The sequence below is a fragment of the Serinus canaria genome, chromosome 1, assembly GCF_022539315.1.
Source record: "Serinus canaria isolate serCan28SL12 chromosome 1, serCan2020, whole genome shotgun sequence".
In the NCBI taxonomy this organism is placed as follows: Eukaryota; Metazoa; Chordata; class Aves; order Passeriformes; family Fringillidae; genus Serinus; species Serinus canaria.
Genome location: NC_066313.1, coordinates 111,140,199 through 111,162,954, shown reverse-complemented (window position 1 = coordinate 111,162,954; position 22,756 = coordinate 111,140,199). Strand labels below are relative to the sequence as shown.

Genomic DNA, 22,756 nt, shown 5'->3' with positions numbered 1-22,756 from the left:
TGAGCTTGAGCAGGCCTTGGATAACAGAAAGCCTGAGGAAGGCTTTAGAAGAAGTACATCACAATGTGTGTGATGAATGATTGAGGAACAGGGGAAAGAGCACTGAAGGATAAATGGTGGGGCTGCAAAAAATCACTGGCCATGCAAGTTATGGAAAAGGGACTGGTTACACACTCCTTTAATTATTTAAAGTGTAGGCAACTCATGTATTTTCCTTCTTAAAAGTGGGATTTTTTTCTGTCAGCAAAATGATAGTCACTGAATTTCTGAAGAGAAACAGGAGTGGGAAAAGGAGAGACAAAATAATTAAAGGTATTTTTAAAGTAAACCACTCAATCTAAGCAGGATCTGAAAGAATAGATTGCCCACCTCCCTCTCTGAACTGGTTAAGATGTTTGACGCTATCCAACCACCTCTGCTGCTGTTGTATATGTATTTATGGACTGATTTTGGTTCCCTCACAGGTCTGGGCTTTTGTTACTCCATCACAAAAGGCCCTGAGAACGCCACAGTGCTGGCTGGCTCAGAGGCCAGGTTCAACTGCACGGTGTCTGCAGGATGGAAAGTCCTCATCTGGCTCTTCAAGGGCAGTCCTGTGCTCACTGTCCTCAGCTCCCAGGGCTCTGTGGAGACCACAGACCGCTTCACCTCCAGGAACTACAGCGCTGGGGATGAGTTCACCTCGGAGCTGATCATCCACAACACCCAGCTGAGTGACTCTGGCAGGATTGAGTGCAGCATCCAGCAACCCAGCCAGAACAACTTTGCCTTTCTCTCTGTTCAAGGTGTGTATGGCTGATGCCTTGGGAAGGCTGACCTAGAACAGAGCTAAAGAATAAAGCAGGGATTGATTCCAAGGATCTCCTCCATGAACCCACCTTGGGCAGCACCAGAGCCCAGCCAGGGCTGCACCCAAGGTGACCCAAAATGGCCCCAAAATGCCCGGCCGGGCATGGGGTCTCTCCCTGGGATCAGCTCTGCTCCATTCCCACCTTGCAGTTCATTGTCCCAGCCCAGCTTTAGCCCAGGCACTCCCACCCTGCTTGTTTTTCTCTCTCCAGCCCACGGGGTTTGTGCTCCTGGGCTGAGATTTGGCTCATTTGTCCTTGGTGCCCAGCTGGAACAGGAATTGTTTTGTCTCCCTGCTCTGTGCACAGAGCTCTCCATCCCATAATATGAAGCCCAGACCCACACACTAAAGCAGCACAGAACATGAAAAACATAAAAGCTAAAACTTGAGGCATCATAGCCACCAAAAAAAAAAAGCTGTTTTATTGTGCTTCACTTAAGGGAATCCTCTGAGGAATTGCTCAGGTTATCCCTGGGAAGGAGCACATGCTCTCATTCACCATCCTTTGCCTCCTGCCCAGCTCACCCTAATTTTACTGATTGGGTTTTAGTGTCACATGCAGAGTGCCAATAGCAGACGGTTTAACTGCCTCTCTTTTTTTCCTGCTCCATCTCTTATTCCTTCTCAGCCTGCAGCCAGGAAAGCAGGATCTCACCACCAGGCACTCTCCATTTGTCAAGGAGGGGCTCGGTGCAGGGATGATCTCATCACCTACCTGTAAACCTCTTCTTATATGACCTGAGCATATTTAAAACGTAGAGAGAAACCCTGTTATTTCACTGTGTTGTCCTCCAGCTGTATATGTGTCAAGGTGTCCAAAAAATGCAATTTCCTGCTTTTTATTGGAGAGCTACTGAAAGCTGAGACTTGTGCTTTAACATATTGGGTAATGGGGCCATGTAGTTGAAATATCTGCATGTTTCCATCCTACATGTGGTATATCTGTATTAATAATTGTTTTCCACTTCATATCTCAAGGCATAGCTATTTCGGGGTAGCAAGATAAGATTTAAAAACTACCAGCAGGAAAGCAATGCAGCGAAACGTTCTGAAGGAACAAAACCATCTTTTCCCTCCCACAGTTAATGGATCTTTACTCATCAAAAATAGCACCTTAACAGTAAAAGACAACCAAACAATTGAGATTGTTTGTGAAGCCTTAGGATGGGCTCCAGCTCCAGTCATTGCCTGGATGACAAATGACTCTTTGGTTGATAAATCAAGCTATGTTACCCAGCAAAGCCCAGGATCTCATGGCCTCCACAATGCCCTGAGCACCTTAACTCTGACTCCGAGGGACACGGAAGTTTTGACTTGTTTAGCTGACATAGAAGCACTCCCCAGCCCTCAGAATGCAAGTGTAACTCTTATTTTTGACAACTCTGCCACGGGTAAGTGAATGTTTGTCGTGCTTTTCCCGTCCTGTACCGCCTGTGCTCAGGGCTGTGTGTTTTGTTCTGGTTGGTTTTGCTCTAGAAAGTTCTTTATTTGCCAATGAAATCCTCTGGGGTGTGGGATTCAGAGCCAGGAGTCACAGCATGATGCACAGGTAGGGTTAAATGTGCTTTTACCAATCTAATGAACCGTGAAGCCCAAGGCACGACTGAGCAGGACAAAGCCTCTGACAAATATCTGCCTCTGACTCCTGTGGATTCACTGCTAGGAAAACCAGAGTTTGCTCCTTGACCAAGAAAACACCCAAGGAATTTAGATTTTAAGTATCCTTGATCAGAGCATGCCTGCCATATTAATTTAATTTCTTACAAAGCCAAACCCTCATGTGAAATTGTTCTCTGTAATATCCAATTATTATTTTATATTATTTTTTTTCTCCCTGATTTGAGAAAAAACCCCTCCCAGTTTCTGCACACAACCCAGAATTAATTCTGTCCTAACATATCTGGAATTTTTGGGCAGTGATTAGGTTGCTTTTTACTGGCTTTTACTTAAAGAAATTCAAATTCTGCTTTAATCCAAGCCTGGATGTCATGCAAATCTCTCCAGAGCAGTTAGCAAGGCCTTTGATAACTCTAAATATTTTTGCTAAGGTTGTAATCATGCTGACAGCTTCTCATGATGAACAGATTCTCCTTCTGCAAGGGGTGAACAAGGCACACACAAAACATCCTTACAGGGTATCAATGAGGGCTTTGGTACAGACATTTTGACACATAAACAACTGAGAAGATTGAGTAGCTGTGTCCTCTGTTTTCAGTATGAGTCATTATTAGCAGGCCTTTTTCAGAAGTGTTTGCTTGGTAATGCAGTTGGAAAAGGTCATTTTACCATCCCTAACATGGCCTTTTGTAGTCACATTGATCTTAATTACTGACTAAGCAAAAAAGGACTATCCTGAGGAAATTAATAAATTCCCCTGCCCACTCATTTGTGATGTTTCCATAGCTACTCCCTGCAAATCAGAAGAGGAGAAAAACAGATGTCATGAAGCACTATTAGTGTATAATTAGTGATTGTATAGGACCATCATTCATTTCTCTTTGGAAATACCATTGTGCAGCAGCAGGCACTCAAAATTTGACAGGATAGGAGAATCTGAAGTCTTTAAATGATCAGGATGAAATAAAAGCATGGGATTTATGACACAGGGAGGTATATAATGTATATATCACACTCAAAATCTAAGAGCTTGTCCCAGTTTTCATACACAGGCTCAGCCTTAGATGGCTCTTGAAAAAGAACACAACCAACTTCAAACATGCAAGAAATCCTTCCCAAAACTATTGAAAGATCAATTTTCTCCTTCACTTAAAAGCTGGGCGAACCAAATTCCTCCACGTTCCTCTCAAGCAATACAAGAACTACAGGAAGATCCGAGCCCTGTCCAGCCACCAGCCCCTGGTGAGGGAACATCCCACCTTCCTGCACCTCTGGGTCAGTCTCTCCATGCAAAGTGGTGCATTTTCATGTCATTCCCTCTTCCTACAGGCGTTTTTGGCTGAGCCTGAAATTTGGGAATTCCTACAGAGTTATTCCAGGAGATGCATTCACAGAGCTGTTACTTGGAATGGGATCCATGGGAGAGTTCCTTAGCTGGGTCCAAGCTGTCTTTGGTTTGGTGTGGAATTCCTGTGGGCTGTTTGACCTGCAGAAGTTGGGGGCAGAGAGTCTCCCATGAGCCTGGGTGTCCTTTGCTTTTGAACTCAACCAGAAATCTCCAGAGTGTCCAAGGAGCCACGTGCAGGTTTTTCCAGTCTCTCATTCCTCACTGGTCAGCACCTGCCTGGGAAAAATCCCCTTTTCTGCAGACACTGTCAAAGTCGATGTTTGGACAACTTAGGGAGGAGCCAGAAGTTGGGATGGCAGCAGAGGATGGGCCCTGTGGAATGAGGAATTGGCTCTGTCCACACTAAACCCTTCATGGAACTTGGTTTGGATTTCCTAATGGACTCAAAGGGATTTAACTCCTTCACCCCTTCGTGCCCCTCCCTTGCAGCCCTGCTTGTGTGTTCACCTGGCAGCTCCTCAGTCACACCCAGCTCCAGTTTCTTTCTGCATCCTCCAAAACTGCAGAGACACAAAAATGCTGAAGCTCTGGGAGTGTTTGTGTCATACCCTGTCCTTCTGGCTGCAGCTCCATAAATCTCTTGGCACATAACCTGACCCTGGTAGGGAGTGAAACACCTTGGTGTGGCAGCCAGCCTGCAGGAATGGGCTGGTGCAGGTGTGTTTAGCTCTTCCCTTCTCACTAGGGTTAAGCTCTCCCCTCAAGCTAACTAGATGTCATTCATCCTTTAGTCATCTTGAAATCCCTGTGACACCTCTATGGAACAAAATGTACTAAAATGTAGATATCTGTTGCAGTATTTCTAGGTAAAAATACTATGAACAAGTTTATCATCAATTGATGGCAGCCTACAGGATTTACTGCTAATTTGCAGCAGTAAATCCTGTAATTTTTTTTTTTTCAGTAAAAGTGAGTGCTTGTTTTTTTTCCTAATAGAAGAAATTCCAACCATGCTGGTTGAGCATTAGGATTAGAAAAGACTGGAACAAATTGCTTAATGACAGTGACCTGAGCTTTGAAGAATGCAGGTTCCTGGCAGAGGTTCCAGCTTTGCAGGAGGTTTTGGTAGTGTATCTTTTGAGTCTGAAACCTCCAAACTCCAAACAAGCACCCAGGAAAATTTGTAGATAGAAAGGATTTAGTTTATTCCCTGCCACAGGTAAACCTGGTTCCCACATCAGGGGAATTGCCCTGACCTTGAGCAGCTCCCAGTCCCCCTCATTGCTGGGGTGCCTTTTCCATGGGCTGTCAGCCAAGTGTGGCCATGGAGTTGGTAATTGGGACCATGAATGAGGAAAAGACAATCATAAACCATGGGACAGAACTGTGCCAAATCTCCACGTTTCACACCTGTAATTTGGACTGGAAGATTGTTTCTAAACAGCTGCCAAAGTGTTTTGGGGCTGCTTTCCAAAGGGAAACCAAATTTGATGTGCTTCTGGAATATTTGGTCAAACCAAGGGGCAGGATGATGTGACAAGCAGAACTGGCATCTTCCTTGCACATCCAGCTGCCAGAGAAATATTCCCCAGCCCTAGAAGTGTCCAAGGCCAAGGCTTGAATCAACCTGGGATGGTGGAAGGTGTCCCTGTCCATGGCAGGGGGTGGAACTGAGTGATCTTTGAGGTCTCTTCCAACCCAAACCATTCCATGATTCTATAATTCTAAATGCAAGATATTTTTAAAATTCTGTGCACGTGGGAGCTCTGTTTGGTCATAGCAACTGATTTCAGCAAGACATTGAATTATCTTTAAATCCCCCCACTTAACCCTGTAGATTACAGCAGAGATGAAGGAATCAGATAGATGTGAGCATGCTGTAGAGAAGATGGGTCAGGAGCTGTGTGTTCTTCACTGATTTTGCTCTTTGGTGCTCTTGGAGTCCCACCAAGCACATCCCAAAATCAAACACTTGTTGATATCACTGAGAGAAACCCCAAGATGGAATTGATTAGAAAATCATTTTTCCAGGCTAGAGATCACCAACTGTACTAATCACCTACCAGTGTTGCTGTGGTTTGTGGGGAGAAATGGACATTTTTTTAAAGCAGTTCACCTTATTAAAAGGGACACATACACGTTTGATCAAATTAATGGTAACCCAAAATATGGGTTCTATTTTCTCTCCACTGGCAAGAGCAGCCAGGCAAGACACTCAATATTTGCAGTATGGACACCTAAATTGAATCTTAACACCTTTCCCCAAATGTCTCCAAAGGACTCTGGGATGCCCAGCAGAACTATAAAATATAGTTAAGTTTGATGGTTGCAACCCTGTGCTTTTCAGAAGAGAAGTAGCAGTGGGAGAAGCTACAACTGCAATAAAGGATTTGAATTCAGGAATATTTTAAATTCTTGGGTGCCATCCATAAACACAGAGTCTGTCATTTGGAAAACACAGCCTCCCTGTTAAATATTCACCAAAGCCTTAATAGCATCTCCCAGAAAAGGTAAACATGCTGAAAAGGATGTTTTGAGGCTCTGATAGTCCAATGTTTCTCTATTTAATTTAACAGAAAATTATTACAGTGAAGACAACAGGAGCACGTGGGTTATTGTGCTTGCAGTTGTGCTTTCATTTCTTGGCATTGTTCTCCTGGTCGTTATTGTTGTGGTTGCTGTGCGCTGCTGCATGAAGAGGAGAGGTGAGTGAACCCTCACAGCTGGTCTAAACATTAAAAAGTGGCTTTGATTAGACATAAATCTGCTTCTGTCAGCTCTGTAAGCAGAAGACTGAGCAGGCAGATCCTGCTCTTAACCATGTCCTGTTTAAGATCCTCCTTAATTTCACCATCATGTTTCTTTCATGAATTTACTCCAGTCAGTGTCAGTCCTTCACATTAACTCCCAGAGGGTCACGTTTTTGGGGAGTTTTGACTTTTAAAGACATTTAAAGGTTCTTCATTGAAGAATATTTTTAGTGCTGTGTGCCTAATTCCAGTTTCCATGTAAGATGCTCTACAGGGCTGCCCAATTTTGCAAACAGGGTAGAGAGATGCTCCTGTGGTAGCTGGAACTCAGGGCATGCTCTTAGAACTTACAGAAGTATTAAATTTGATTTTCCTGCATTTTAAAAAACTTTTTTTTTTTTTTTTCATTTTTAGCATCTACTTATCAAAATGAAATAAGGTAAGTCAGATAATGGAAAGCTTTTTGTGGTGTTTGCTGGACTCTTTGGGTGGCAAGAGGGATGTGCCAGTGTCCTTATCCTGGCACCATCATCCCAGAACTCTTGGTGCTGCCAGGCTGTGTGAGGACAGCATAGGGATGGGGGACAGCATCCAGGGATGGGCACTGACTTAGGGATGGGGGACAGCATCCAGGGATGGGGACTGACTTAGGGATGGGGGACAGCATCCAGGGAAGAGCACTGACCTTAGGGATGGGGGATAACATCCAGGGATGAGGACTGACTTAGGGATGGGGGACAGCATCCAGGGATGGGGACTGACTCAGGGATGAAAGGCCAGCCCCAGGCTCGCAGCAGGCTGTGAACTCCCATCCCACCATGCTGAAAACCCCACGGAAACCCCGAAGCGCTGAAGCGGCGCAGAGCGGGCAAACCCAGCTCTGTCTGAGCCGAAAGACAAAGCGAATCTCTCGGAGCCCGCTGTGTCCCCAGGTGTCCCGGGAAGGCAGGGGAGGGAGGATGGCAGGACAGGACCCGAGCCCGGCGGGCGATTGCCGCCGCCGCCACAGGATGTCACTGCCACACCGGCAGCGCGCCTGGCGCCGGGAGCGGGCGAGCCCCGAGCGCGGCAGGAAAATTCCACCGGACAAATGGGTAAAAAAGGGTTCAGAGGGCAGGTTTCGATTGGACAGTAAGAAGAAGAAATTAGATATTATATATGAATACATATATTATATATTATATATATATATATATTATATATTATATATTATATATTATATATTATATATTATATATTATATATTATATATATTATTGTATATTATATATATAATATAGTATATAGAGGGAAGGTTTGGATTAGATATTATGAAGAAGAAATTAAATATGATAAATGAATATATTATATATCAATATATATAAACAATATATAATATATATCATATTATACATATTGTGTATATATTATATATTATTATATATAATAAAAGATATATAATATGGTAAATATAAGGTGGGTTTGGATTAGATCTTAAGAGGAAGAAACTAAATATTATATATGTGTATATTATTATATATCATAATATATATTATATAATAATCACACATAATATTATATATAATATATATAATATATAACATATAATATGTAATATAATTACATGAGATATTAAATATTAAGAAATTCTTGAGTGGGAGGCACTGGTACAGGTTGTCCAGGGATTATGTGACTCTCCATCCCCGGGGGTGTTCCTTGGAGCAGCCTGGGATAGTGGAAGGTGTCCATGCCCACAGAACGGGCCTGGAGTGAGATGCTCTTTCAGGTTTCTTCCAAGCCATTCTATAATAAAAAAATAATATAATATATAATAATAATACATAGTTATATAAAAGATAATAATATTATATAATTATATAATAGATAATAATTTTTAAAATGCTAAAAAAATTTAATAAAGCTGCCCCATGGATTTTTAATTAAAATATTAATAAAGCTGCTTGGCACAAGATGATCTTTAAGGTTTCTTCCAAGTCAAGCTATTCTATAATAAAAAAAAATATCATCTCTAATAATATTATCTAATTATATAATATATAATAAGAAGAAATAATAAGAAAATGCTAAAAAATCAATAGAGCTGCCCCATGGATGGGTGTCAGCGCCCCATCCAGTGATTTTCAGACGTGTTTCAGTACCAAGCTGTTGTTTTGTTATTGCACTGAGATGGAAAACTTTAGAAATCAATAGCTGGTGGCTCTCACCATTATGATCCTTTTAATCAGCACCTGTGACAGCTGTGGCAGTGGGGTTATTAATATTATTATTTATATTTAGGCAGCTTTGTGAATTCATTCTCTGCCTACGCTTGTGGGTTTTAAGTCCCCGTCCCTTAATGAGTTTGCAGGATGTTCCACCCCGCTGCCTGGCACGTCAGTAATTCCCAGTTTCATTAGCAGCCTCTTGTGGGCAAAGTTTGTGCAGGTCTGTTGACAGATTTCCATTTGTAGAGCACTTTATTGATGGGAAACAAAATAAGGAAATCAGACACCCTCTGTTCTCTCCCAAGGAAATGATGCTTATTATGCCATGCCATACGTGTAAACTTCCATGTGATTTCTTGCTTTGTGGGGCTAAATTCATCATTTTGCCAAGTGCAGCTATACCAATAGGGCAGGACCAGCTCAGCAGGGATTGCTTGGATTCTGACTTGGTTCAGAACCCCAAAAACTTCCACGAGGATCAGCCCTACAAAGGCCAAACCAGCTGAATGTGCAGGGAGGGACCTGCCCAGCAGTGGGGTCTGTGTCCTTCCCTGACCTTGCCTTGCTCTTGTGGGTCTGCAGTGCTCCTCTCAGACAGCCTGAACAGGTCCAGAATAAGGCATAACTTTCCTTTCCCTCTATGTTTTTGCACCTGGTCTGGGCAGAAACAATTCTACCTTCATGGCACAAGTGTGTTTTTAGCTCTCAGTACTACTAAGTTACTATTTCTCCATTAAAGATGAGTTGTCTCACTGTGCTCATAACTTTGCTTATATTTTCAAGTTAAAAAAACTGGGAAGAGTTTAGGCTCTGAGGCTCAGTTTGGACTTGGAGATTCAGTGTTGATTTCAAGGTTTGAAAAATGATGACCCTGAAATCACAGGAAGAGTTATTAATAATCACAGATTTTGGAGGCTCAGTGTTTTTTCCTTGAGGGGAACTTCCCTGCAGTAAAAAGAATGATGCTTGTCCAGATTTTGGAAGCTGCTGTGGTAGTGAAGAAGTAGTGAGACCAAACATACACTGGTTTATTTCTCACCTTCATTTTTAACTTGGCTGGCTATCTTCCTATACCTCCCACACACCTTTTCTTTTTTTATTTTTTTTTTTTTTTTTGGTAGCTGCTTTTTATTTGGCTACTCCCCCGAGTTTGTTGGGATCTAAGGCTCAGATAAAAGAGAGAGCACAGTGTCATGTAACATGTGGGGGTGGTAGCCCTAAACAATTGATTTTGTCTTCTAGTAACCATGGCAGGGCTCCTAGTGGTGTCCAACCCGTTTATCTCCTAAAAAAGCCCCATAGCTGAGAGCTGACTCACCAGATTTCTGTGTGCATTAGTGACACCCCTCTGAAGCTCTGGGGGCCTGCAAAGTGATTCCTACTGAATAGAAAAGAAGTAGAATTACAGAATCATGGAACCATTGAGGATGGAAAAGCCCTGCAAGGTCATCGAGTCCCAGCTGTGCTCCATGCCCACCTTGTCCCCAGCCCAGAGCACTCAGTGCCACCTCCAGGGGACACCTGCAGGGATGGGCACTGCAGAGTTCCCTGGGCAGCCCCTGCCAAGGCCTGAGCCCCCTTTCCATGGGCAAATTCCTGCTGCTGGCCAAGCTGAGCCTGCCCTGGCCCAGCCTGAGGCCGTTCCCTCTGCTCCTGTCCCTGTGCCCTGGGAGCAGAGCCCGACCATCACTATAATTTTTGTGCAAGGACACGCAGCATTTTCCACAAACATCACTGGCTTAGATCACCCACCAAAAATCCCTGGTTTTCCATGGTGGATTCGTGTTTGCCACACCTCAAATCTAGGCAGAAGTGGACTTGGGAGTGTCCTGGAGATGGGTCCATGGTAGCAACAGGTCAGTAGTAGCATCTCTTCTGGCATCAGAATTTTGGGTGAAAAAGCACCATTCTCTCCTTGTGCAGCTGTGAGGGCACCGTTCTGCAAATTCAGAGATGTGTTACTTTAACCAAGGAATGTCTCTCACAGATAAAGCAAATTTCAGAGTGAAAGATTAACCTCAGGGTGTACAGATGAGTTCTTGACTGTGGGGATGTGAGAGGACATGCTTTGCATTTACAGCTGGGCACCAACATGATCAGCTGTCATAAGTGACCTGGCTGGTGTTCCATTATTGGGCACCTAAATATCCTGCAGTTCAGAATCAGAGATCAAAATTAATTTTCTACAAAACCTATGATCTGGCATAGTGTCCACACTTTTGGAATTTTGCCTTATTTTCATGGGTTTTGACATAGCAGCTGATGGAAACTTTCCAAACAGGATTCCATGGGCAATACTTCCATGCTAATTGCCTGGAATATGTTTTAGACCTATTTTTTGGGATGTGAGACATTTGCTTTTTTCTCTCTAGTCTGCTACCCGAGAGTTCTCCCACCATGAAGAACTTCTCATGACACCTTTTTGTTGTTTTCTAGAAAAGTTTCAGCTGAGAAGAAAAAAGGTGATTTGGAAGACAGGCAGAGTGGCAGTGAAAATCTGGGATACATTCCAGAGGAATTGTGGAACACAGAGCAAAGCCCAGGTGAGTGTAAACTGGTGAATCACAGGTTGTCAAATTGCTTCTCAACATGGGCCTTTTGGACAACAGGTCTAGCAATTACAATTATGAAGTTTCACAATATTTAGTGAAGGATTTGTGGTTTTCCTGGACCTCTCCAAAACATTTTTGATGTCTCAGAGGAAAATCCTCCAAAAATATTGTGGAAACAGCCAAGTTCTGTGCCATTGAATTTAGATTTCATCCTGGTTTTTTTTTTTTAAATGCCTTTGTTCTTCCAATTGTCTTCTGGGGCCAGATGTGGGAGGACTGGATTTTCATACAAGCAGCAATTTAGGCAATATTTTGCAGTTGGCCTGTGAAAACAAAAGAAAATCCACCACTGCCAACACACACACACAAAAAAAAAATTAAAAAAAAAAAAAGGAAAGAAAGAGAAAAGAAGAAGGAAAGAATAAAGGCAGTTAGTGAACTATTAGTTTACTGATAAATGACTAAGTTAGCATTATAAATTCTTGTCCTTGAACACAAAGACTCTTCAAAAGCAAATGTAAATCTCCACCAAATCATTACCTGCCACTTGCATTTTTAGCCACATTATTCTCAAAACATTTAATCAAACACTTAATGGCATAAAATTATTGTGCAGAGTCTACAATCCAGGCACACATCCTTTCCTCTCTGACAAATAAGTGGTGAAGAAATAAGTACAGGGGAAAGATTTTGAGAGTATGCAATATTATAAAATGCAGCAGATATAAAAAGTAAAAGGAAAATTAAGTGGATCTGGACAGATTGAGTCCACAGAGTCCTAGACTGGCTTTTTTCTTATTTGTTGGTGTTCTGGGTTGGCCTTGGCTGGTCACCTCCCTTCTCCACTGACCTGTGTGTCTCCAGGACTGTTTCCTTCACACTTTCTCTCTCCTCTTTCCCAGGTCTTGCTGTGCTGGGTTTTTTTTACCTTTCCTTAAATAAGCTATGGCAGAGGTGCCACCAATGTCACAGCTCAGGCAGGACCCACCTGGAACTGCTTCTGTCTGACACTGGGGGCAGCTCCTGGTGTCACCTCACAGAAGCCACCCCTGCAGACTCCCTCAGTACAAAACTCTGGCCATGTTAACCCCCAAAAAATCAGCCTTGGTTTTACTCACAATATTAAATCCTATTTAGCCATTGTGGTTCCTGCCATGATGGACACTGAGTAACACTAACCTTTTATGTTCTTGTTGCAGGACTTTCCTCTCTTCCCCCAATGTTTTCCAAGTTTGCTGGCCCTGATGACAATTTGCACATCACTTCTGTACCAAAGGTAATGCTGATTTCTTGAATATCTCGATTTTTTTTTTTCTTTTTCACAGAGTGTGCATTGTGCTAGAGCCAAACATAGATTTTGGGGAGGTAGACAATTAGAACTCAATTACAGCTGTAATTGGGTGAGTGGAATGTCCCTTCAGCATTCTTGAGTGCATTTTCCTTCAGACTTGAAGGAGATGTGGATCTAAGATCACTGTGAAGGTGAGGTTTGGGGTTCCTTCGCAAACAAAATCCAGTGTACAGAGAGTAAATAAAGGTGCATTTTCTGTGGATCATTTCTTGACTGTATTTTCCAATGCTCTAGAAATTGCTGAAATCAGGAACTTTACATTGATCTTGAAGCCTTAGGTATGTCAGCAGTAAGAGCTGGGAGGGAAAGCAAACACCCAACACCCAGTGCCCCCAGAGCTTTGCCCCTTTTCCACATGGATAAAATGTGAAAAGAAGAGCTCAGTGTTTGCTCCTCCACTGGTTCCATTCTCAGTGGCCTCATTCTGAAGGCTGGTGCTGCTCTCTCTTACCTTCCAGCACAAGAGCAACGTGAATCTTAATTTATGCCATATTTTTATAAAATCCATTTAGCAGCTCTGGGATGGTTTTTGCCAATATTCTCTTGAGAAAGTGGCGGTGATGTGGTGCTGAGTTCACTCCTCAGCACAGTGATAGCTCATTTATTTCTGAAGAGCTGCTTCAACATGCACAATGCAGAAATCTGTCTTGGGGAATGACACTGCACATAAATCATAGCAGAGTGTGTCAACTTCTCTTGGCACACAATGAAATTTAGGAAGCACTCAATCAACAATTAAAACAATGATCACATAATACCAGTACAAAATAACAGCAATGACACTGATGCATTTGTGCCTGCTAGTTATGATGGTTGACATGAATTACTTGTCAAACAAAATACTTTTAAAGGAAAGCTGAAAAGTCTGCACAAAACAGTGGAGGCATCAGTGTGGGTCTATAATCCCAAGCAACACTTTCAGACAGTTTGGAATGCTTGTGAACAGGATTAGGGCTTCTATCAGCTCCTGCATTCACAAATGGGGCCACCACAATATGCTGAGATGCCCTGTTCAAACTGACAAATAGTTTATCTTCACCAAGCCATTTTTAGATTGCTAAGTATTACTCTAACACATGAAAATTAGTTATAAATAACTTTCACCTCTCGGTTCTCTCTTGGTGTTTTTCAAGCATGTGTGTGCAGCTCTTGATGCAGGTAGAAGCCACTGTGACAGAGGTTTTATATTGTCCAGGGAGAACTGGATTGAAAATCATAAATATTTCAGTTTTATGCTGTGTTCCTGTGATGGGTTCAAAGTTTCTCTGGCCACTTGAACTCCTAGGCCACCTAACCCAGGACTTCATGTGGAGGCTGCACCTTTCCTGTCTCAGTTTCAATCAGGACAGTGAACATAAGCTGTGCTTCCATGCACATGGCCCATGGTGTCTGCTCTGACAGCCAGGAGAGGTTGTGCTGAGCACCCTGGACACATTTCAGGGCAGGACATTGACTCCAAGAGGTGTCTGGATGTGGCACCTGGGGACATGGTTTAGGGGTGATGATGGTGATGGTGGTTGATGATGGGCCTGGATGAGCTGAAGGTCTCTGCCAGCCTTGATGGCTCTGGGATTTGGTGGTTCTGGGATCCATTTGGGCATTTCCCAGTGCCTGGGTGCTCATTGATGGTTCATGGGCACTGGTTGGGTGGCATTAAGGAATTTAGTGACAGCTGAAAGGCATCAAATTTGGGTGTTCTCAGGCAGCTCTATCCACTGTGAGTGGGGACCATCAGGAGACTGGGTTCACTGTCCTGACTGAAACTGAGACAGGAAAGGTTCAGCCTCCACATGAAATCCTGGGTTAGGTGGCCAAGGAGATCAGGTAGCCAGGGAAACTTTGAATCCATCACAGGAACACAGCATAAAACTGAAATATTTATGATTTTCAAACCAGTTCTCCCTGGACAATACAAAACCTCTGTCACAGTGGCTTCTACCTGCATCAAGAGCTGCACACACATGCTTGAAAAGCACCAAGAGAAAATCAAGAGGTAAAAGTTATTTATAATTGTTTTCCATGTGTTAGAGGAATATTTAGCAATCTAAAAATGGCTTGGTGAAGATAAACTATTTGTCAGTTTGAACAGGGCATCCCAGCATATTGTGGTGGCCCCATTTGTGTATGCAGGAGCTGACAGAAGGCTGCTGAAGGTTTACCCTAAATTGTGGATTTGCAGTCCATGATTTAACATTATCACAACAAATGCAAACAGAGTAAAACATTTCCCAGACTAAAAGTGTTTTCCTTTTACATTCATAGCCTTCCCTGATAACTGTATAATACAGGTTTTCTGGCAAAAGGTGTTCCTGGATATATTCCAATAAAGTTCAATCACCACTGATGCCAATATATTGCCTAATAACCATTATAGGGCTCTTTCATTTTATTTCTTGTCAAGTAGGTGAAATCAGATGTTCACTCATTTAGCTGTTTGCTGACTAGTGCTGAATCAATTTGTTCAGAAACCACCTGCCTTCCTGCCATCTTCCAAGCACAGAAAGTTGTGATTCTCAGTCGGCTTTCCCTGCCTGAGTACTGGAAACATTCCCAAAGACTTTTCATCTTTATTCTCCAGGGCCTTTTAGGGAGAAGTAGGGGGTAAAAAACCCAAAAAAACAACAGGAGGAAGAAAAGTTATCCTGAGGATTTTTTCCATAGTGAAGGAGGCCAGGAAGGGGTGGACTCCAATAATTACTTCTCTCTCCCTGGGTAATCAGGAAAAATGAGCAAAAGTCCTTGCAGTGCTTCTTTAGAGGTCAAGAAGAAGGAAGGAAAATCCAAGGCCTCCCTGAGGAGCAGGAAGTCCATCTACTGATGGAAAAATTGCAGACTGAAGATGTAAAACCTTATCTATTCCTGTGTCTCTGAGGGTACTGGCTTCAAATTTGATCCCTTTTGTTCCAGATGTAAAAAAGTTACAATATTAAATGATTTGGGAGATTGAAGGAGACTTCATATCACAGGTTTTGCTTCCTCAGGATTTGTTACCCATAGACCCAGCTGGGTTCCAACCTGAAACCTCTGGTGTGGGTCATACAGGGTGACAGCAGAAAAACACTGAGCTCAGCTTTTGGCCATTCAAACTCTTTGAATCAGAAACTAATGCAAAATGTCCACAGAAGATAAATGCTGCCCAGTAATTGCACTGATCAATTCACAACCTGAACAAAAGGTTTGGCAAAGAACAAGGGAGGAAAATCAAAGGTGTGTGAGATGTTTAAAAAATGATGAGTAACGAAGCAAATTATTGAGCTGAGGGAAAAATGACCAGCCACTGGAAGGGGAGGCCAGAAGCATCAGTCAGAGGTGCTGGAAGGTCTTCATTGTGATGATATTAAGTGAGAAAAGGTCAAACTGAGAGCAGAGGTGCAGGCTTCTGTTTAATTGCAAATGTAGTTCCTGTCAGGGATGGGTGAGTGTGATCCTTGCTCCCAGCACCGGGGCTGAGCTGCCAGATAAATGGGTTTTAGGGACCAACATCCCACTCAGGGAACAGTTCCTCATTCCCTGCCCCTCAGTGCTCCTTCCAAAACCCAAGAGCAGTGAGGGGGATCCCCTGCCTGGGATTTTGAAGATTTTGGGGCAGCTCCACCTCCAAGGAACTCTGTTTTCCAAGTTCCCACAGAAGGAGCTCTGAGGACTGAGCAACTTGCAGGACTGGACAATCTCCTAGATGAGCTTCATAATGAGCTCATTTAACATGCCATAAAGGTCTCTGTGATAAATCAGGAGCCCATTCCATGAGGAAGTGAATGCTCATTTCCAATGGGCTGGACTCATCCCTGCTGTGACTCCAGCACAGCTCCAGGAATCTTCCACAGCCTCACTCCTCCTCCCCAGTCCAGAGTGAGTCATGGCTCCCTTAATGGGGAAGGATCTATTTTTCTTCTTAACTACTCCAAATGACACTCTATAAACTGGAAATATTATTTAGCTGTGCTTGTGGTTTTATCCTGGGAAGGAAATGAATGATGAATTGCAGCTCCATTTATTGCCCCATATAGAACTGCTCTGACTCTGAGGGTTGTTGGAAAGAAAAATTAAGCTATCAAAATTGAATTAAAAGGTCAATAAATAGAAAAATAAATCGATGAAAGCAAACAATTTTACCCCTGCTGATGAAATGGGCTGCAGATATGTCATGTTATGATATCCATTGGTTAGCACATCTTGATTAAGAGAGCAGTAAATATTGGTGATACAGATAAAGAAATGGCAGGGGCAGATAACAGTTTTTTTCTCCCAAATGTCTGTGGGAAAAGGGGAGGAGTTAAGGCATATGGGTGGGATTAACCCATGAAGAAACAAGGGGGAATTTTCAGGCTGTATTGGTGGGCAGGGAAATGTGCTGTGTCCAAAAAATTGACAGGATGGAACTTGTTTGTTACTTGAAGTAAGAGTATATCTGAATTATTTTGTGGTTATCCACAATTTATGGGGGTGGGTGTTTTCCTGTAAAAGAAGTGAATTTGGAATCAAAATTGAAAACTAAGGGCAGGGGGAGAAATAACCTTCAGAAGCAGAAATCTGTGGCTTTGCCCCCCTGATTCTTTGTTCTGTTTTTGTCAGCCCAGTGTGTGATGCATGCAGACACATTTGGGAGCGCTCCTACCACAATAATGTCAGCACTTTGTTCTCCTGCATTTGGACTTGACTATTTTTTGTCTGGCTAATAGGAAGCCTTGAGTTTATCACACACTTCCACAGCATCAGTGTCTGGGGAGCTGCCATCCCTCACCTCAGTGCTGAGATCAGAGTCCTGTTCCACAGGGCCAGGTCTGTGCTCATCACTCCCATCACATCACACAGGGTGCAGAACTGACTGAAACATGCTTTAAGAGCACAAATCCTTCTTACATTGACTGAAGAACAGTATTCAAAGCACCATGGAAGGATTCACCCCTGAAACCAGCTGATACACACTCAGTTTACCTTCTGATTCATCCATGTGTTGCTAGCTCCCTTTTTGTCTGGCTGAAGAGCTGGAGGAGATGAAAAGATCTGTGCTGCATCTGTTTCCACAACCAAACCAACAAAGTATGTGAAGCTTTTCCCAGTATTGTAATCCTTTTTATAGTAATCCCTGTGAAAAGGCACCCAAGGCAGATGATAAATCAACAGGCAGGCTTTGAAGCATGTGACTGTCAGATATCCATGGTTAACTGGATGCCAAGCTGGCAGTACAAAGAGATTTAAAACTATGTCAAAGAAATGCTGATGTTAGCACATCCTCCCTGATGGGGGGACCACCTCAGGAACTCACTCCCATGATGTTGTGCTGTGCAGCAAGCCACTGGGGATGAGCTTTTTTCCCCTTCAATCTGTGGGGTGCAATGAGTTATGAAGCCCTTTTTCCTCAGACTAGGACTGGCAGAACTGGTAAAGCACTGAATTAATCTAAAGAGGAAACAACTGAAATCAAAACCAAGCAGGGGCTGGAGCAGCTCCAGCAGGTCAGAGCATAAATAGAAAGTGGTTGTTGTGGTCCTGCTCCTCTGCATTATTATTTGTGAAGTGTTGTATGAGATCTTCCACTGCATTCAGAAAAGGAGTTTTAGGTCAGTGACCAGCAGCCTCCATTTCAGTGAAGTGCAGCCTCAGGAAGGCTCTGCTGCTCCAGAGAAAGCTTCTCAGAAAATGGGCCAGCACACAGCATGGGCTGATTGAAATTCATGAAATTATTCATTAATTGATACCAGAGCCCAGTTAGCATGAAGTAGAAGTAGCTCTGAAGCAAATAACTCTGAGAGATGCAGCAGGGCAAGGGTGAACCCTCATGGACATCAGCCCCACCCTGGGAGCAAACCCTGCTCAGGTCCTGCTTTGGTGGTGGTGAGAAGTGCCATGACTGCCAGGGCTGGATGGCTCATTCCTGAAGATGGGATTTTTAGAGAAAAATAGGCCTGGGGGGGTGATCCTTTCCCCAGTGCTCTCATGGGGCTGCCTGGATCCAGCTGCTGCTCATCCTCTGGCTCCCTGCTGTTCAGGATCATCTACAAACCTAAATCAGAGAATCTCAGAGTGGTTTGGGTTGGAAGGGATCTAAAAAATCATCCAATTCCACCTCCTGCCATGGCAGGGACACCTCCCACTGTCCCAGGCTGCTCCAGCCCCAGTGTCCAACCTGGCCTTGGGCACTGCCAGGGATCCAGGGGCAGCCCCAGCTGCTCTGGGAATTCCATCCCAGCCCCTGCCCACCCTGCCAGGGAACAATTCCTAATGCCAATATCCCATCTAACCCTGTCCTCTGTCAGTTGAAAACCATTCCCTGTCCCTGCATCCCCTGGGAATTGTCTCTCTCCAGCTTTCCTGGGGCTCCTCCAGGCCCTGCAAGGCCACCCTGAGCTCAGCCCAAAGCTTCTCCTGTGCAGGTGAGCAATGCCAGCTGTGCCAGCCTTTCCTCCCAGCAGAGCTGCTCCAGCCCTCTGCCCATCCTGGAGCCTCCTCTGGGCTCTCTGCAGCAGCTCCAGCTCCTCCAGGGCTGGGGCAGCTCTGCAGGTGGGGGCACAGGGACAGAATCCCCCTCCCTAAATTTCCTGTAGCATTTCCCCCAAATTTCACCCCAAACTGTCTCTTTTCCCAGCACTGCTGGGTGAACTTTCTGATTTATGTCTTTTTTCCTATAGGAAATCTGGTGCAATAGAATATTTTTCTCCAGCAAGTTCTGGGAAATATTCTCACCTCAGTATCTTGCTAAACATGGGATACAAAACATGACCTGTTTCAGGGAGTTTTAGAGACAAGATGTTCTTGGGCCCCCTCTGAAACTTTCTGGTTACTCACTATGCTACTGGTTCTGTATCCTTTATTCTCACAGACCACAATATGTGGGAATAGTTCCCCTCCACAAACATAAAACTTGCATTTTTTTCAGATTTCCCCCCCCTATTCCATTTGAAAATTTGTTATTTTGCTGGGAGAGGTAGTAGAGAGCTTCTCTGCTCAACAACACTGAGGTCTTTGGGCAAGAAATTAAGTGCAGCAGAGGGATCTTGGAAAAGGTCCTTGAACAGAGCCAGGCAATGCTGTTGCTTCCCAAAGTACCTCTCCTCTCTGCAAAAATAAACAGTAAAGGAGGGTAAATTTAGAAAACAGCAGCATGTTCCAGCAACAAGAAGGGATGGGAGGGTGGAGAAAGAGAGTTGTGTTTAAAACAGAAGGCAGCTGTCTTGTGAAATGCTCCTAGGATAGTTAAATTTATCCCACAGTGGTGCTGGGGCTCATTAAATACCAGAGCTGTGTTGTCCACATTTGTTATCTAACATTTGCCTCCATCTGTTATTCAATAATGTATATGTACCAAATGCATTATTGAAGATGTTTAATACTGGAAGAATTCCAGAGCAATACAGACTGTACATGATTAATGCTCCAGAAACAAACCTCAGGAAAATTGGTCAATAGGTAGAGAGCCAAGTCTGCCTTGATAAAACATTTCACTGAGAAAAACAGTGAAATTTCCATTAATTTCCAAGGGCTTGAGACCAGGTGAGGAATTACAGGGAGGAGGTGTTGCTTCTATATTTAAAAATCCACAGTTTTTATTATTCAGATGCATTTGAGAGCAAATTTTTCCTTGTCTTTTCCTATGCAATGATAATTTGTAAAAGCACAGAAATAATTAGGACTGGAGATGCACCTGCACTTGTTTCAGATGAGGAGAAGCTTTCCAAGGCTGCTGAGCATCTGCCCTGCTCTGATCCCACCAGGGGCAGTGTGAGAACAGGCTGCAGTCAGTGGTAGTGGAATCCTGGCAGTCTTGGGAAGTTTAAAAAAAGCCTGGTTTGGATAAACACTGAGACACTCAGAGTGATCTTCCTGCCATGTGAAACGCTGCTGCGCTGTGATTTCTAATGCGTTTAGAAAGCAAATATTCAGGTTTTTTACAGTTTAACAAGTTCCTTTAAGAGAACCAGAGGAGAAACACCCAACATCACCTTTTCCTCAGGAGCACACAGGCTGCAGAGGCCACAAGAAGTTCTCAGGCAGCGTGAGACCAGATCATGAATTCCCAGGACTGCCAGCAGCGTGGTGCATGCCAAGCTTTTGTTTCGCTCTGCTCCTCGTGCTCTCCTTTGTGTTTGGATTTTGAGTGGGTTGCTGGTGATGGATTTCATTTTGCTGTCATGCTCTGGGGTGAGGGGTTGGCAGGTAACCTCCTGAGACCCCTTGTGAGACTGCTTTTCTGGGATCTCTCTCAGTTCTCTCACTGGTTTTGCTCTCCCCTAGGTGCGGCCTCAAAGGCGTCCTGATTATCCCATCAGCCCAAAGAAAATCAGGAACGTGACACTCGTGTAGGATGTGCTTCTCCAAGAAGTTGCTTTTTTTCATGTTTGGATGCCTTCATGCAATGCAGAAAAGTTAAAACCAGTTCTCTCAGTTTAATTTATAAGTTATTTTTCTTTTTTTTTTTTCCCTCATGCAGTGAAATAAAATTGCAAACTTTATAACACAGCACGTGATATCACAGCAAAATAATGGACATAAATGATATAAATAGACTGCCCTAATTTCCAGACAATGAGTTTGATGGGACTGTGGAAGAAGAATCCATGTTTTGGGTCCCCAAGAAATCAGCAAAACTGTCAGACAGGAATGTTATGTTACAGCAAGGTCAAGGACTGGAAATGCAAGATATTTATTATTTCAGAAAAACTGGTTAATGGTAATAATGGTTAATACAATATCTATGCTTTTAAACACATTTTATGTACAGCTGATCATCTTGAGCTTTCAGATCAACAACATTTTTCCATTCCTATTCTGTACTAAAATCAAGGGAAGTTTTCATGGGGGCTGCTTCAAAATTTTTAACAGAACTATCTTTGGATCAGAAATGACATTTCTCCATTTCAATACATTATTTTATGAGACGTATTTGCCTTAAAATTCCTTTTCAAAACAAAGCCCAATCACCCATGTGCCAAAAAAGTCCTTTAAAAAAAATTAAAATTCAAATGTCTTCAGCTGAAAAATGTAGATTTGAAACTCTTGACTTTGAAGAGTTATTGCTTGAATGTTTTATGTCTCTGTTCTACTTATGGGCTGAGTTGTGTCACAGCAATGGTGGCTTCTGGAATTCAGATTGAACAGTGTTTTCTCCTCAGGGACACAGTTGATAATGACCATGGGAAATGCACTTTAACAAAGCAGCTTCTCAGCAGAGCAGATCCAGCACATGGACCATATCTAAAACTGATGAAATGTTCTGTCTGAAATTTTCTACTTCATAATAAAAAAGTTCAAGCTTAATATTTTCCTTTTTTTTTTTCTTTTACAAAAAGGCAAACTTCTTCCAGAAAAACAAGATATTTTCAGTGTACTCTTCTTTCTTCCCACTCAAAGAACTCTGAATTATTCAGTGTGTCTCACGTTAATCTTTGGTACAAATGTGCTCTTGAAAGAAGCCCTTGCTTCAAATCCCTTCCAGTGACACTCTGTGCAAGAAAACTGAGGAATTTGAAACCTGAACTCAGGAAGGAGAGGTTGTTTTGCACATTTAGCATTTGGTATTTCCTTAAATCGTGCCAGATTTTGTGTGCTGGTGGCATTTTCAGCCAGTCTGTCAGAACAAGTGCAGGGGCTGCCACGTGCTGTTTGTACACAAAGCTGTTTCAAATCCTGACCATCTACTGCCTTTCTATCTTGTTTGCCTAAGGAGAAGCTTTGAAATGAATTTTATAATGTTATACAGACAAAAATATTAGCAATTTACATTGTGGCATATTGGAATTATCCTCAAAAATATTCTTATTTTGAATGAAAGACTCGTGTTGAAAAACATCTACCTTATTCTGATACAAGGATTCCTATTGCTGAGATGTTACCACTGTAGCTGAAAGCAATCTAAACACAGCCAAAAATCCACTTTATTAGAGGACTGTCCACTGCATGAGAGGGGGAAGCCCAGGGTAACACCAGCCTGGGACTTGAGGGAGTAAAAACCACGGAGCTTTGGCTTTCTGATCATGTGCATTGTTAACAAACCTTCCTGGTTGTCAGAAAAGTAAAAATAATCTGTAAACTCTACGGAGACAGAGGTTTCCAAGTAGAAAGTGTTGATTCCTTGGGTTATATTCTG

General features: G+C 43.1%; 1 protein-coding gene across 1 annotated transcript in view; it reads left to right on the top strand.

Annotated features, from left to right (window-relative positions):
- The window catches only part of IGSF5 (immunoglobulin superfamily member 5), a 29,985-nt gene extending 8,058 nt beyond the window's left edge, over positions 1 to 21,927 (top strand). The window contains exons 3-9 of the mRNA XM_018913409.2: positions 465 to 785; positions 1,933 to 2,241; positions 6,392 to 6,520; positions 6,980 to 7,004; positions 11,206 to 11,312; positions 12,521 to 12,597; positions 20,905 to 21,927. Of these exons, the coding sequence (XP_018768954.1) occupies positions 465 to 785; positions 1,933 to 2,241; positions 6,392 to 6,520; positions 6,980 to 7,004; positions 11,206 to 11,312; positions 12,521 to 12,597; positions 20,905 to 20,973 (1,037 nt within the window). The 3' untranslated portion in view covers positions 20,974 to 21,927. The remainder of the gene's footprint in view (positions 1 to 464; positions 786 to 1,932; positions 2,242 to 6,391; positions 6,521 to 6,979; positions 7,005 to 11,205; positions 11,313 to 12,520; positions 12,598 to 20,904) is intronic.
- Positions 21,928 to 22,756: the final 829 nt, after the last annotated feature.